This window comes from Nothobranchius furzeri, chromosome 11 (genome assembly GCF_043380555.1).
Source record: "Nothobranchius furzeri strain GRZ-AD chromosome 11, NfurGRZ-RIMD1, whole genome shotgun sequence".
In the NCBI taxonomy this organism is placed as follows: Eukaryota; Metazoa; Chordata; class Actinopteri; order Cyprinodontiformes; family Nothobranchiidae; genus Nothobranchius; species Nothobranchius furzeri.
In genome coordinates this window covers 45,561,918-45,574,335 of record NC_091751.1, presented here as the reverse complement: position 1 = coordinate 45,574,335, position 12,418 = coordinate 45,561,918, and the positions used below count along the sequence as shown (strand labels likewise).

General features: G+C 40.6%; 1 protein-coding gene across 4 annotated transcripts; it reads right to left on the bottom strand.

Annotated features, from left to right (window-relative positions):
• Positions 1 to 1,003: 1,003 nt before the first annotated feature.
• Positions 1,004 to 9,860, bottom strand: LOC107383605 (tropomyosin alpha-1 chain). 4 transcript variants are annotated; one of them, XM_015956361.3, is made up of 9 exons: positions 9,555 to 9,860; positions 7,639 to 7,764; positions 3,054 to 3,187; positions 2,716 to 2,833; positions 2,548 to 2,618; positions 2,384 to 2,459; positions 2,239 to 2,301; positions 1,844 to 1,913; positions 1,004 to 1,349 (listed from the first exon to the last, which is right to left on the bottom strand). In XM_015956361.3, the coding sequence occupies exons 1-9, from the start codon at positions 9,666 to 9,668 to the stop codon at positions 1,267 to 1,269; spliced, it is 855 nt and encodes a 284-aa protein (XP_015811847.1). In that variant the 5' UTR covers positions 9,669 to 9,860; the 3' UTR covers positions 1,004 to 1,266. The 4 variants fall into 4 exon arrangements, with proteins under 4 accessions (XP_015811847.1, XP_015811849.1, XP_015811848.1 ...); XM_015956362.3 differs by lacking the exon at positions 1,004 to 1,349 and adding an exon at positions 1,462 to 1,665; XM_015956363.3 differs by lacking the exons at positions 7,639 to 7,764; positions 9,555 to 9,860 and adding an exon at positions 4,538 to 4,846.
• Between the last annotated feature and the right edge of the window lie 2,558 nt (positions 9,861 to 12,418).

The window sequence follows — 12,418 nt, the reverse complement described above, 5'->3', positions numbered from 1 at the left end:
TTTGACGCTGCTTGTGTGACGTCTGTCGCCGCCTGGTGGTAAATAGTTGAAATTACAATTAAAAAATAAACCTTTTCTATGGTTACGCTTCCTGATGGAACAAAAATCATAACATCGTAAACTAATCATGTAAAACGCAACAAAAATTCCATTCAATAAATTACTATAAATTAAGAGAACTTTCAAAAAGAAAACTGTCGCAACTGTGAACATGCCAACGTGCTAAGGTCTTCTTTCTTTGGCTGCTGTTTCCGCTGAATTTATCGCAACCTGGTGGCGATTTAGTGACATTACAACAAATCAAAAATAAACCTTTCTAATGGTACATCGCTACCTAGTATTTACAGTCTATGATCGCTACGCTACCTGAACGCAATGACATATTTTATTCAATAAATTGCTATCAATTAAAATAACGTGCACAATGTTGCAACTGTGAACATGCTAAAAGCTCCATTCTTCTTCGCTGCTGCACTATTTAAGACATTCAACTCTTCATAGTAGACAGCGACTATTGCCATTGAATGAAAGAAAACAGCTCATTCAAATTATCTTACCAAAGCAGGGCTGAATGTTCTGACTTATACACGTTTTACCCTGATATAAAAAAATCAATTTAATATAAAAACAAAACAATTCTATCTGAGACATCTTCCCAAACCATTTATTTAAAAAGTTGTTTGGGGCGGGGTTCTGAATTTGTTGTTGAAATGTACATTTTCAGCCGAGTTTTAAGCTCAATAATTTTTTTGCGGTGAGAAGCAGAAGCATGAAGTTAGTACTACTAGGCTTTACAACACAGTCATGATGCAGATCTGATGATAAAATCAGAATTCAGTGCTGTGACAGTTGTGGGAACAAAGATTAGGCAACTACTGGAATAACGGAACGCACTGAAAACTGCATGTCCATACAGGTAAGCTGTCTGAGAGCGGGTTTTCTGCAACAAAGCAACAGAAATAAATACACCAAACAGCAAAAAAGACACTCTTCATCACTACTGTTCATGTATTGAAAATGACATAATCATGAACTTTATTTTTGCTCCGTTTGGTCTAAAACACAATACCTAGCACCAATACTGTAATTGTTTGGACCCAAAACCATTTTTAAAGACAAATGAACAAAAAAAAAAACATAAATACATAAATGGGATAAAAATGTTTAGCAGTCATGAGTGAAATTGAAAGAATTGAATGGCATGTGGAAACTCTTTTACAAAATCTAGTTCTTTTGTTTTCGTCGTTGTTGGATGTTCTTGTCATTTTACAAACTGTTCAGCTCCTGCAGCGTTTGGTCCAGGACTTGGTGCATTCCTACATTTTCCTCTTTTGCATGTGAAAGGTTCTCTGTAATAAACAGAAGTAGAGTAAACAAAAATTAAATGCAATTATACTTTCGTGCAACACGCAACCCCCAAAAAGTTGATTAGACAAAGAATGAATGAAAGAGGAAAAAGAGTAGAGAAAATATCTTTATTGTGCTTCAGGTCAGAACAAAGGCACAAAGGAGCGGTGAGAGAAGAAGCGACTAAATGCCTTTAAGATGCCACACAGAAGCAAACAAAGTAAAAACACAAGTTTTACAAGGTGTTCATATCATTGAGGGCGTGATCCAGCTCCTCGCTGATAGCCTTGTATCTCAGCTTCTGGGTGTACAACTCGTCTGAAGGTAGGAAGGCACAGAAAGGAGGAAGGCAGGGTGGAGAGAGAGGAACATTGTGAAGACAAAAGGGAGAAAAAGAGAAGTGAAGATAATTAAATCTTAACTACAGTAAAGGAATGAAGAGGCTCAGTGGAAGAGACAGTATGGATGGATTAAAAAATAAAAGTACAACACAAACCTTCTAGGTCATCTATGGTCTTTTCAAGCTTTGAAACTGTCCTTTCTGCAAATTCTGCACGAGTTTCCGCCTTTTAAAAATAATAAAAAAAAAAAGATAAATACATATTATTAGTATATATTAAATATTCTGTAGTACAGAAGATGACTAGGGCCACTGAAAAGAAAAAAGTAAAGAAAGAGAATTCTGACTTTTTCCTCAGGATCCAACTTTAACAACCCTGAGATAAAAAGTCAGAACTCTGACAAAAATCTATGAGTTCTGAGATTAAAGTCAAAATTCTGAGGAAAAAAAGTCTGAATTCTCTTTCTTTACTTTTCATTCTTTTCAGTGGCCCTAACCCTCTTCCGTGCTGAAGCAACCCCGAAGAGCAACTCAAAGAGACGAGAATTTACCTCCTTAAGTCTGTCGTTCAGGACTTTAATCTCCTCTTCGTATTTGTCTTCTTTCTCAGAGTACTAAACACAAAAAGGAAACGGTTTTGTTGTAATCAGCTGTAGTAATCAGTATTTATCAGTTTCTGGCAAACTTCGGTGATACCTTATCAGACTGAGCCTCCAGAGATTTGAGGTTGTTGGTGACATTTTTCAGCTCTTCTTCCAGGTCGCTGCACTTCCTGCAAGAACAACAGACACATTCTTGTTCCAGTCCTTTCAACAAATATTAAATAACAGCGCGTGGCTTTTTTTTGTGATGGTGCGTACAGTTCAGCGATTTCCGCTCTCTCTTCCGCCCTCTCCAGCTCCCCCTCGAGGATCACCAGTTTACGAGCAACCTGTTAAAAACACGCAAAATCACCGCTGATTAAAAGAGGAAATGATGTCAGAGCTGTTTCAAAACTGTACCAGAAACACGGATGTGTGAGCATGTACCTCCTCGTATTTTCGGTCAGCCTCCTCAGCGATGTGTTTGGCCTCTTTGAGCTGCATCTCCTGAATCTCCATCTTCTCCTCGTCTTTCATGGCTCGGTTCTCAATCACCTTCATGCCTCTGCAGATGAGAGTTTAACGAAGATGTGATCCAAGATGCAAAAATGAACTTGTGTTTTGGTCTTAATGTAAAAAAAAGTTCCTATTATTTCACTCTAGAGGTCAAAACAACTTGTGAAATATTCCATTTCTGTGAAGAGTCTTGGTTTTGAAAGATTAAACATAAGAATGTAAAACTTTGACTTATTAGAAGACGTTTTCTGGCTGTTCTGGTCCGTCACCTTTCACTTTCATCTGCAGCCTTCTCGGCCTCCTCCAGCTTCTGCAGGGCCGTGGCCAGCCTCTCCTGGGCCCGGTCCAACTCCTCCTCCACCAGTTGGATGCGTCGGTTCAGAGATGCCACTTCACCCTCGGCCTTTAGCCACACAAGAACAGCGAGAGATTGCAGAAGAAATGTTGGAGGTCATCCGTAAAACATTCTTTCATTCCTTCCTAGAAATCCATCGGATCAACATAATCTTACAGATAACAGTCAAATGATATTTAAAACATCACGTTGGAACACTTAACTAGTCCACAAGTCTGAACCTGAACACGAGTCGGTAGAGCACTGGGGTTGCATGACATGATGAAAACTGTGACATTACTGAATGTTGTGTTAAATTTAAAACCCAAACCAGGCATGGCCATCACGATCTGTGATGATTCTGACTGGCCCCATGCTAGAAGGGCATACTAGCCTTTGTTTCACTGCAGTCCTTCAAAAGGTGATGCTGGTATATTTTTGTTCTAAATTGCACCAATTATCAGCCATAATGAACATCCATTCTTTTTTTTCTTTTTCTCACACAAGCTCTTGCTCCAATATTCTGAACACAGGAAGTGATGGGTGAGTTTTGATAAGATTCCACATCTGAAGACGTCAACGTGCCGTCATTTAAAGCGTGACTGATGAGTCCCGACTTGCAGGAATCTGCATGCATCCCAACGTTTACAACTTTGAGATTTTTTATGTGCATTTTGCTCAAGCTTCTGCATCAAAACAGCAAAAACTGGGATCAACCTTTGATGTGTGTGAGATCACTCAAACCTCTCAAGCAACATCCCTTCCTGATCAATCATGAACTGGAGATGTGCCGCTGCAGCTATATGGCCGCCCGTTTCACCTTTAGCAGCTGTCATGAGGACTGGACTTTGCAGCCTGAGTAGACACTTTGAAAACATGCTGACACAAAGAAAAACTCTGAAAACTCTGAGACGCTACAGCTGGTCTCACAGGCTGCTTCCTGCAGGGCTGATATCTCAGATAACCACGTCTGTTGTCCTCTTCCTGTGGCCCCAAAACAAGGAGGATGCAGGAAGGATTACAGCTCCTTATTTCAGACGGGCTTTGTCTTAAAAGTTATTCAACCCTAAAAGAGTAAAGGAAGTGGAACAAAGACTTTTGGATGCTTGACCGAAAAACTGTCCTTCATGTCTCCAACTGGTGGGGAACAAATGAAATCCTATGTGAACTTTATAAACGTGCAGTTTATTTTTAATTACACTGATCATATGGAGCTGATTGTGTGGATAGGGGTGGGTTGATCAACACAGCTCACAAAATGTGGGTAATAATTAATCCAGATGACCAAACATTAGATAAAAGAATGAAAAAAGACAAGTTAAAGGATTTAACTGTAGACTAATAATGAATAACGGACGAGTTTAAACCCTTAGATGTTTATTATTTACATAAACCGGATTAAACATTAGTTTGTCTCACTTTTTCGCGCAGTTCCTGTTCTGTTTCCAGCTCCTTTTGTATCACCAGAGCGCGATCCTCTGCCTCATCAACCTGCAACTGCAGAGTTTGGATTTTCTTCTTCACCATCTCCATGTTCTCGGTGATTTTAGCGTCTCAGAGCAAAGAAAAATCCCAAAAGAGAGCTGACGGTCTCGCTTCTGAAGCTTCAAACTCTGAGGAAAAAGTTTCTTTCCTTTTTTACCGACCGACAGGAAATCATGGACGCGCAGAGCTGGGATGGGATGGGTTGGAGAGAGGGGGGGAGAAAAGAAAAGAAATAGGCTGGGAGTTTTCAGGAAATTTATGACGAGATCACCCAATCCCGGCTGGGGTGACATCACGGCTTCAGGAGGGGAGGGGGCAGCCCTTTTCCTCCACAAAAGAGGTGCGTAACGTCGGTTCTTTTAGGGTGAGGACTTTATAAGGGTGTTGGTGCGTTCTGCTGCTCTGGATGAGGAGATCAAGCTCTGGATGAGTCATTTTGAATATGAATCAGATCTGATTACTTGAAGAGGAAATGAAGAAAGCAGGAGAAAAAGGGAGGAAGAAGTAGAAAAAGAGGAGGAGGAAGGGGAGGAAGTGGAGGAAGAGGAGGAGGCACTGGGTGGGGCTGCAACAATCCCATTCAACTAGGGTTGTTGACCTGCTCTGGCCTGGAATGTAAATTGATTTGTTTGGAGACTTGACCCGCAGCCATCGGGTGTCAAAACATTCCTTCGGGGCCCCTTTGTGCCCCCTACCTCCGTTTTTTCAAAGCAGATGCTGGATTTATTCTTTCTTTCTAAACTTTCACGCATCAGCTCCCCCAGACAACAGATGAAGTAACAGCAGTTTAGCCTACAAATAAATGCACCTGATGTCGTCTGTTTGCACCATTAACCCAGAAAGGGCTCCACCTTTAAAATCTGACCTCACCTGATTTTGCAGAGTGAAAAAAAGCAATATGTAGATCCAGTATGTATAAAATGACCACTATTCCTTTACATGATGCTTCCAGCCAAACCATCATGGATTAAAATAAAATGATAAACAAATATAGTTTATATATTTCAAGCTCTAAGTCCATAGTTCCCTGGCTTTTGGGGACCCCATTGGGGGGTGATGGACCCTAGGTTGGGCCCAACTGCTCAACGTTATTATTTAAAGTGTTTATTCTCTCTCTCTCTTCTTGTTGAATGAAACCAAGATTGAAACTTATAAAATGTGTGTTTGTGTTTATTGGACCGCTTTAGAACAACAGCAAAAAGTCAATAATGCCTTTCAGAGCACAAATCAATATTTAAACATAAAACTTCCATCTCACGCTTACCTTCCCTCTTCCCTTCGAGCTCAGGTGCCACCAGAGGCCTTGGAGATGTTCTTGGAACTGAAATCTTCAGATCACGGAGATTGCTCCTTGGATCAGTTTGGGGTTCATTTCTCTGATGCATCAGCCTTCTACAACTACTCTAAATCCTTTTTCAGATCTTAGGGTTTTCCCCACTTGTTGGGTCCCTGGTTCATCTTTGCTGCCAGGTGTTCACTGAGAGCAGTTATCTCCAGCCAGGTGTGTGGATCATATCAGGATCTGATGCAACCTTATCTTTGACTTGTTCTTGGATGTCTGCCACTGTGATATGTCAGGCTTCCTGTTCTGAGAGACTGATGCTATAATCAGAGATTTGCTTTTTCCATTTGCTTCTCTGGTATTATCCAGTTTCAGCTCTTGGTCTCACATTCTTCCTCCTGCCACTGAGACTAAACCTTGGATGGTGAAGGCATACAGCGAGGTTTGAGTCCCTGTTCGATCCCATCCTAGCCAACCTTGAGCGACCTCGCTGAATGAGCCAGAGACACAACAGTGCGACTCAGATGTCACCCAGATCAACAAGGTCCACGTCAGTTATTGAGAACCAGGAAATTCTGACGAGAAATGGTCTACCAGAATAAAACACCAATGCACAATGGATGTATATTTATTCGTTTTTCTTTTCAGTTGAATTTTAATGTGTGCTTCATTAGGCGGAAGGGACTGAAATGGTCTCTTTGTTTAACCCTCTCAGGCTCAAAATAAGTTTTGATAAAAGGACGAACAACTAAGTCCTTCAGGGGTTCTTCTGAGTTAAAAAATGCTCATGAAGTACGTACGTGGAGTAACCAGGTAGGTGGGTTTTAAAGTGCAACGCCTGCCTCCAGAGGGTTAACCAGAATGACAAAAGGTTGAAAAAAAAATACACAAAAGTTTGTGTTCAAAACATAACAGAAAGAAACGATGGGTGTTTTGTCTTTGTTCAGTCTGGTTAAAAACCGTCTAACAACAAACCAGTTGAACAAATAGAAATCCCACTCAGAGATGTGTTGGGATTATGAAATCAGGAATATGTGTCATATTTTAAATATGTTGCCTAAACCATCTCCATCCTAATCTAGACATTTTAAACACAAAACATGAAGGTTCAAAGACCATTAACTATTGCAGATGGACCATAGTTTGTAATTCAAGGCCACTCAGTAAACGTGTAATATTCCCCCCACCACAAAAGGCCAAAGCATTGATTTCATTAAACACTGCAGCATGGGGTTCTCTGTTTGCTTAAGCTGCATTCCTGGGATTCCTGCTCGGCTACAGGCTGGCCGAGTTTTGTCTGCATCTGAGAAAAGTGTTTAGTTACTGCCTTCAGCCAGCAACAAGTAACCTTTTCAGCACTGCCTGGCTTAGAAGATAAAAATCACCCATGTTGTGAGTTGTATGGTTACCACAGGATGTGAAGAGTGGGGCAAATGAACGAGTTTCATAATATTGTTGCAATTCTTCAAAATAAAAGTCCTTTTTATTCAATCTTATGAGTTTTTGAGTGAAAGTCAATGTACAATTGTGCTATTTCAAGAACCTTAGGCAACAGAAGTAGAAATGTGAAAAACCGCTGCATTTATTTAAACTAATCTTTGTTTCTCTTTGTTTTGGGATCTTGTTCTGTTGTTTAGTTACTTCCATCTGCGAGAGCGGACATTGATACCCTATAGGAGAGAAACCTGGATGGCTGCGGTGGCAGTGTGGCATGAATAATGTGTTTCACATGGCAACGATGCAGCAAACTCACATCTGTGGCTTTCTTTTCCGACAGTTCCAGCTTCTCCTGAGCCTCCTTCAGGGCCTCGGAGAACTTGTCCAGCTCGTCCTCTGTTCCCTTCAGTTTCTTCTGCAGAGCAAGCAGCTCGTCCTCCAGCTGGGAAGCAACAAAAAGGACATTAATGAAAGCTGACCGGAGAAAGCATTGACTTGTTTTAGCACGATTTTTGAGTCTAGGGTTAGGGTTATGCAACCTTTGAAGCCAAACAAATAAAATATGGGTACCACAGCTACTCATCATGAGCACAGAGCACAAGACAAAAAAAATATGCCTGTTTTGCAGATTCTGAGCTCAAATTTCATTGCAATTTTACAATATTGCATTAATCTGTGTTTGTGTAAGATTTTTAAGATGATTGTAGTTTAAAACTCTGGAATGAAAGGCGATGAGTATTCTGCTTTATTTCAAGGAATGCAAGGGCTTTACTCGGTTGTTAAGACTCTTTCTGGGTATCACTGAAGCTCATTGTTTAAAACAAATATCTGTATTGTAACACATGACAGTCCATCAGTCATAGTTGACATATTGACTGGTTAAAACCCAAAGTTTTACCACGACTCCATGCTGTCAACAATTTAATGAATGTGGATAATCTACCATGCTGCCTGTGGTTGATCAGGAGTAACTGGGACACATTCCTCATGGAAACAAGCTCATCCCCTGAATTTTCCAAATTCTTATGTAATTTGGTTTTACCCACTCCTCTAATTACTGCTGAGTCCAGGGCTGGTGTTCCATGTAACAGATGCTGATACTGCGCATTAATCTTTGTGTATTTTCGGTGTTTTCCCTCCTAACTGCACCATCAGCATCTTGCCAAGAATAGCAAAGTGCCTTTCAGCGCTGCTAGCATCCACGCCATGCTAACAAGCAAAAGAGCTCTGCATAATCTTCTAGGGTTTCATGACAACTGTAAGACATGAGGAGTGTCCATGTGTGCAGCGATAGTGACAAGTGTCACTCATTGAGCTCCGTGAGGACGTGATGAGGGCATCAGTCTCCTGAGAGGGGATTCCTTCCACTTACTTTAATGCCCATCCTGGTTTTGGGTGATCTTCTGCAGCTCCCTGCTCTTTTGCATTCCTCCCTCCCCAACCACAATGATGACACCTCCTCCAACGGTGCCATAACGGCTCACATTTAGAAACCTCAAATGTCCTGTCACATCCCCAGATTCTACTTTGTTTAAATAATGGGGAATAACTACTCTGTCATTATGTTGTGCTTGGAGATGGTTCAGAGGCTTGAGTGCAGCAGCACCAAATATGGATATAAGATGTTTTTTTCTTCTTCCAGACCTCATCTCAGATTAAGATGATGGAAGAGTAACTGGAGATTAAGTGTTTTGATTCTGATAGCTTTGTATAATCATTCTGATTCAGTCATGCAGCTTACACTTGATCTTTGCTTTACTGAACACTTTCTCCACTTTCTTCTCTCTGCTGTGAGCTAACGGGCTCAACAGCTGCAGAGTGTAAGTCAGCATTGTGTGCATCTGAGAAATATCCTGACGCATGTTTAAATCATACTGTTTGTGTTTGTTGTTGACCTAACTTCAGTTTAAAACCATTTTTTACATGTTCTTAGCATTTTACTGACACATGGTTACTATAAAACAGAGATTATTGATAAAGGTTATTAAAAGATGTCCTAGAGTCAAAAACTAACAAGTTATGCTAGGAAAACAGAACTCTGGTAGACGACATGTATGACCACAGGTTTTGCTCATATGAGCAGGTTTTTCTTTGATGGTTCGGTTTGTGCCAGATAATAAACACTTCTTCATATTTAATTTTGATAAATTGGTCTGTAGGATTTGGTATTTAGACAAAAATTATATTGAATTATTTTTCCAGTGCATCTTATTTTCTATCCCATCATCTCACCTGCTTGCATTTATCCTCAGCGTCCTTCTTGTCGGACTCCGCCTGCTCCGCCCTGTCGATGGCATTCTCTTTATCCAGCTTCAGCATCTGCATCTTCTTCTTGATGGCCTCCATGGTGATTGTTGGTGCTCAGTGTCTTTTGGGAAGGAGCTTTCTTTTTCTCCACAAGATGCAACAGATGAGTTTTCAGAAGGAGGTTGGTGAAGAGCGATCTGCAGATGGAGAGAAGAAGAGAGGAGACTGCAGGAGGGGCCGGGAGGAAGCAAAGTGAGAGTGTGTGAAGCTCAGTGTGATTTAAACCTGACTGGAGGTTTGGAGGCAGCTCCAGTCCCCTGTGACAGCCCTATCCCACCCGTTCACCCCTTCTGACACTCCCCATCTTCACTCCTCTAGAAACTGCTGTGCCCCCCCCCCACCCCACCCCCCCACTGTCTTTTTCTAATCTGAACTTCACCTCTCTAGAGCTCTTTGGAGGAAGAACATGTTGATAATCTGGGAATGTTCGTGTTTGGAGAAGATTAAGGGACAATAAATTAAAGAATAAGAGCTGAAATTAAAAATTTACATTGTTCCTTTTAACGAGTGGCTGTTTTTCCTCTTTTTGGAACGTCTATAGGCCTGTGCTTTTACTTAGGAATGCTCAAATTGATGTTAATACCAGAATTGGTTAGGAAGGACATAGCTTTCGTTCTACCACTGAATAAAAAAGAGCTGGATGGAAAATGAACCAGCCAAAGAAAATTTAGGGGGGAAGAGCTGTCTGCATGTGATCTACAGCAGACCGGCAGAGTCGAGCTACGCAGAAACAAACCAACTAGAATTTAGATCATCTTAATTACTGTTGGTTTGATGGACCTTTATTTAGATCAGATGTATTTGTGAGGGGAAATTCATGAAAGTCTTTTAGATTTCTGAGACTGTTTCCAGGATTTTCTAGGTGCTTGAAAATTAGCTGAGCAAAGACTTTATGTTGTTTGTCCACAAGACTGTCGTGTTGGAAGTTAGGATTCAGAAAGAACAGAGAACAAAAGTCCATTTTTCTATTCAGAGTTTGCAAATTTTGAACTAAACTATGAATCTGAGAACTTGTTTGTGTTTGTTGATGATGTTAGCAGCATTAATGTGTCTGCTTGTCTTCAGCTCCTCTGTGTCAGCTGTCCAGGCTAAAAATAAGAATTAGCAGAGAACCAAGAGAACAGCGGTGGTTCTGCAGAGGCCATTCAAGCTACACTCAGCGATGAAAGTTTAATGAAGGCAATGTGCATCATCCTTTTTATTCAGACACATCCTAACTTCCCAGATTGTTTTTCAGAAGACTTTGTTCAACATCTATCTTGGTTCCACGATGAATCTCCACAGCTGGAATTTAGAGGTTTTAAGAAAAAAGTTTAAAAAATCTGTTGAAGGAAAATGTTTAACTATATCCTGGGATCTAGCCCATCACATTTGCTAAAGCAAAACTGACACAGCAGTGTTAGCATCATCCAACTAAAACGAACATTGTTTTTCCAGGTTTAAACTTAAGCATATCTTAATAAAGAACCTTTTTTCTGACCCTAGCTGTGCTCACGTCAGCAGATAAAGAAGTATGGAAACCCACTAGTATCTGTGTTTTATATTTTTTGGCTTCCCAGACCTCTCCCTGAGGAGAACTATCAAGTTTAACATGAAGGAAAATGCAGCTTTTCTTCCTTCTAAAAGAGTCAGCCAGTGTTGTGCCTTAAAGGTGGGAATGTTTCTGGACAAATTATGGAAACTGGCCTTATTTGGCTAAAGTTTATGAAAGTGAAGGCAGTCAGCACATATTTTGACTCAAATGATACAAACTTTATGTGCTTTGTGAAAAATACTGGCTACCAGTATTATGATTTAAAGCTTCAATAGAGACGCTACTTGATGAAACTCATTGAACGCTGGACACAGACTGTAAGAAAAGAAAAGAGAGATGGAGAAAACAAATAGAGATGGGGTGAATCAGAAGAGGAGTGAGAGAAATCAGAACCCTCCCACAGGAAACCAGGCTAAACTCCTCTTCTCCTTGTATGGTAAAAATTCCCTCAAACGCCACAGTATCGCCTTGGGAGTAGAGTCAGTCCTGCTAAGTATAAATCACAAAGCTATGGGAACAGTACAGCAGACAAGCGTTTATATGAACCCTTCCATGAAGAACGCAAACTATTGTTAACCCTCTCAGACTCAAATAAAGTTTTGATAAAAGGACGAACAACTAAGTCCTTCAGGGGTACTTCTGAGTTAAAAAATGCTCATGAAATAAGTGTGTGGAGTAACCAGGTAGGTGGGTTTTAACGTTGCAAATCTGCAACGCCTGCCTCCAGAGGGTTAATGTCCGCTTTAGCTTACATAAATAGGTACATGTATAGATTGCTTTAGTGGTGTTCACACATGTGACTAATCCAGTGTAACACTTGTGTGATACCCCAGCATCACGACAGCCTGATGCCGAAACTCTGAAGTGTTTGGAAAAGATCTGAAAAACTTTTTTCTTTTACTAGAATAAAATATTGTTTTATTTATCTTGTATAATTTGAGACTGTGTACATGTTATTCTTGTTCATGCACCAAATCTCCTGGGTTGATCTTGTAGTAGCTTTATTTTAAGCCCATGCCACATAGCAGTAGTTTTGTGTCTTAAGACACTGACAGATTCATGTGACATTTATAGATCAGGGAGCAAAAACACACTGACTTATGTTTCATGAGTCTATTACCTTCTGATGATCTCAGTGCTGGCTGCTTGGATGCCATGTTTTGCTCATTAATAGCAAGTCAGTGGAATTATTGACTGCTTCGGGGAGGGTTTGAGCAGATAAACGTCAGTGTTTATGACCACAAGGAATCATACC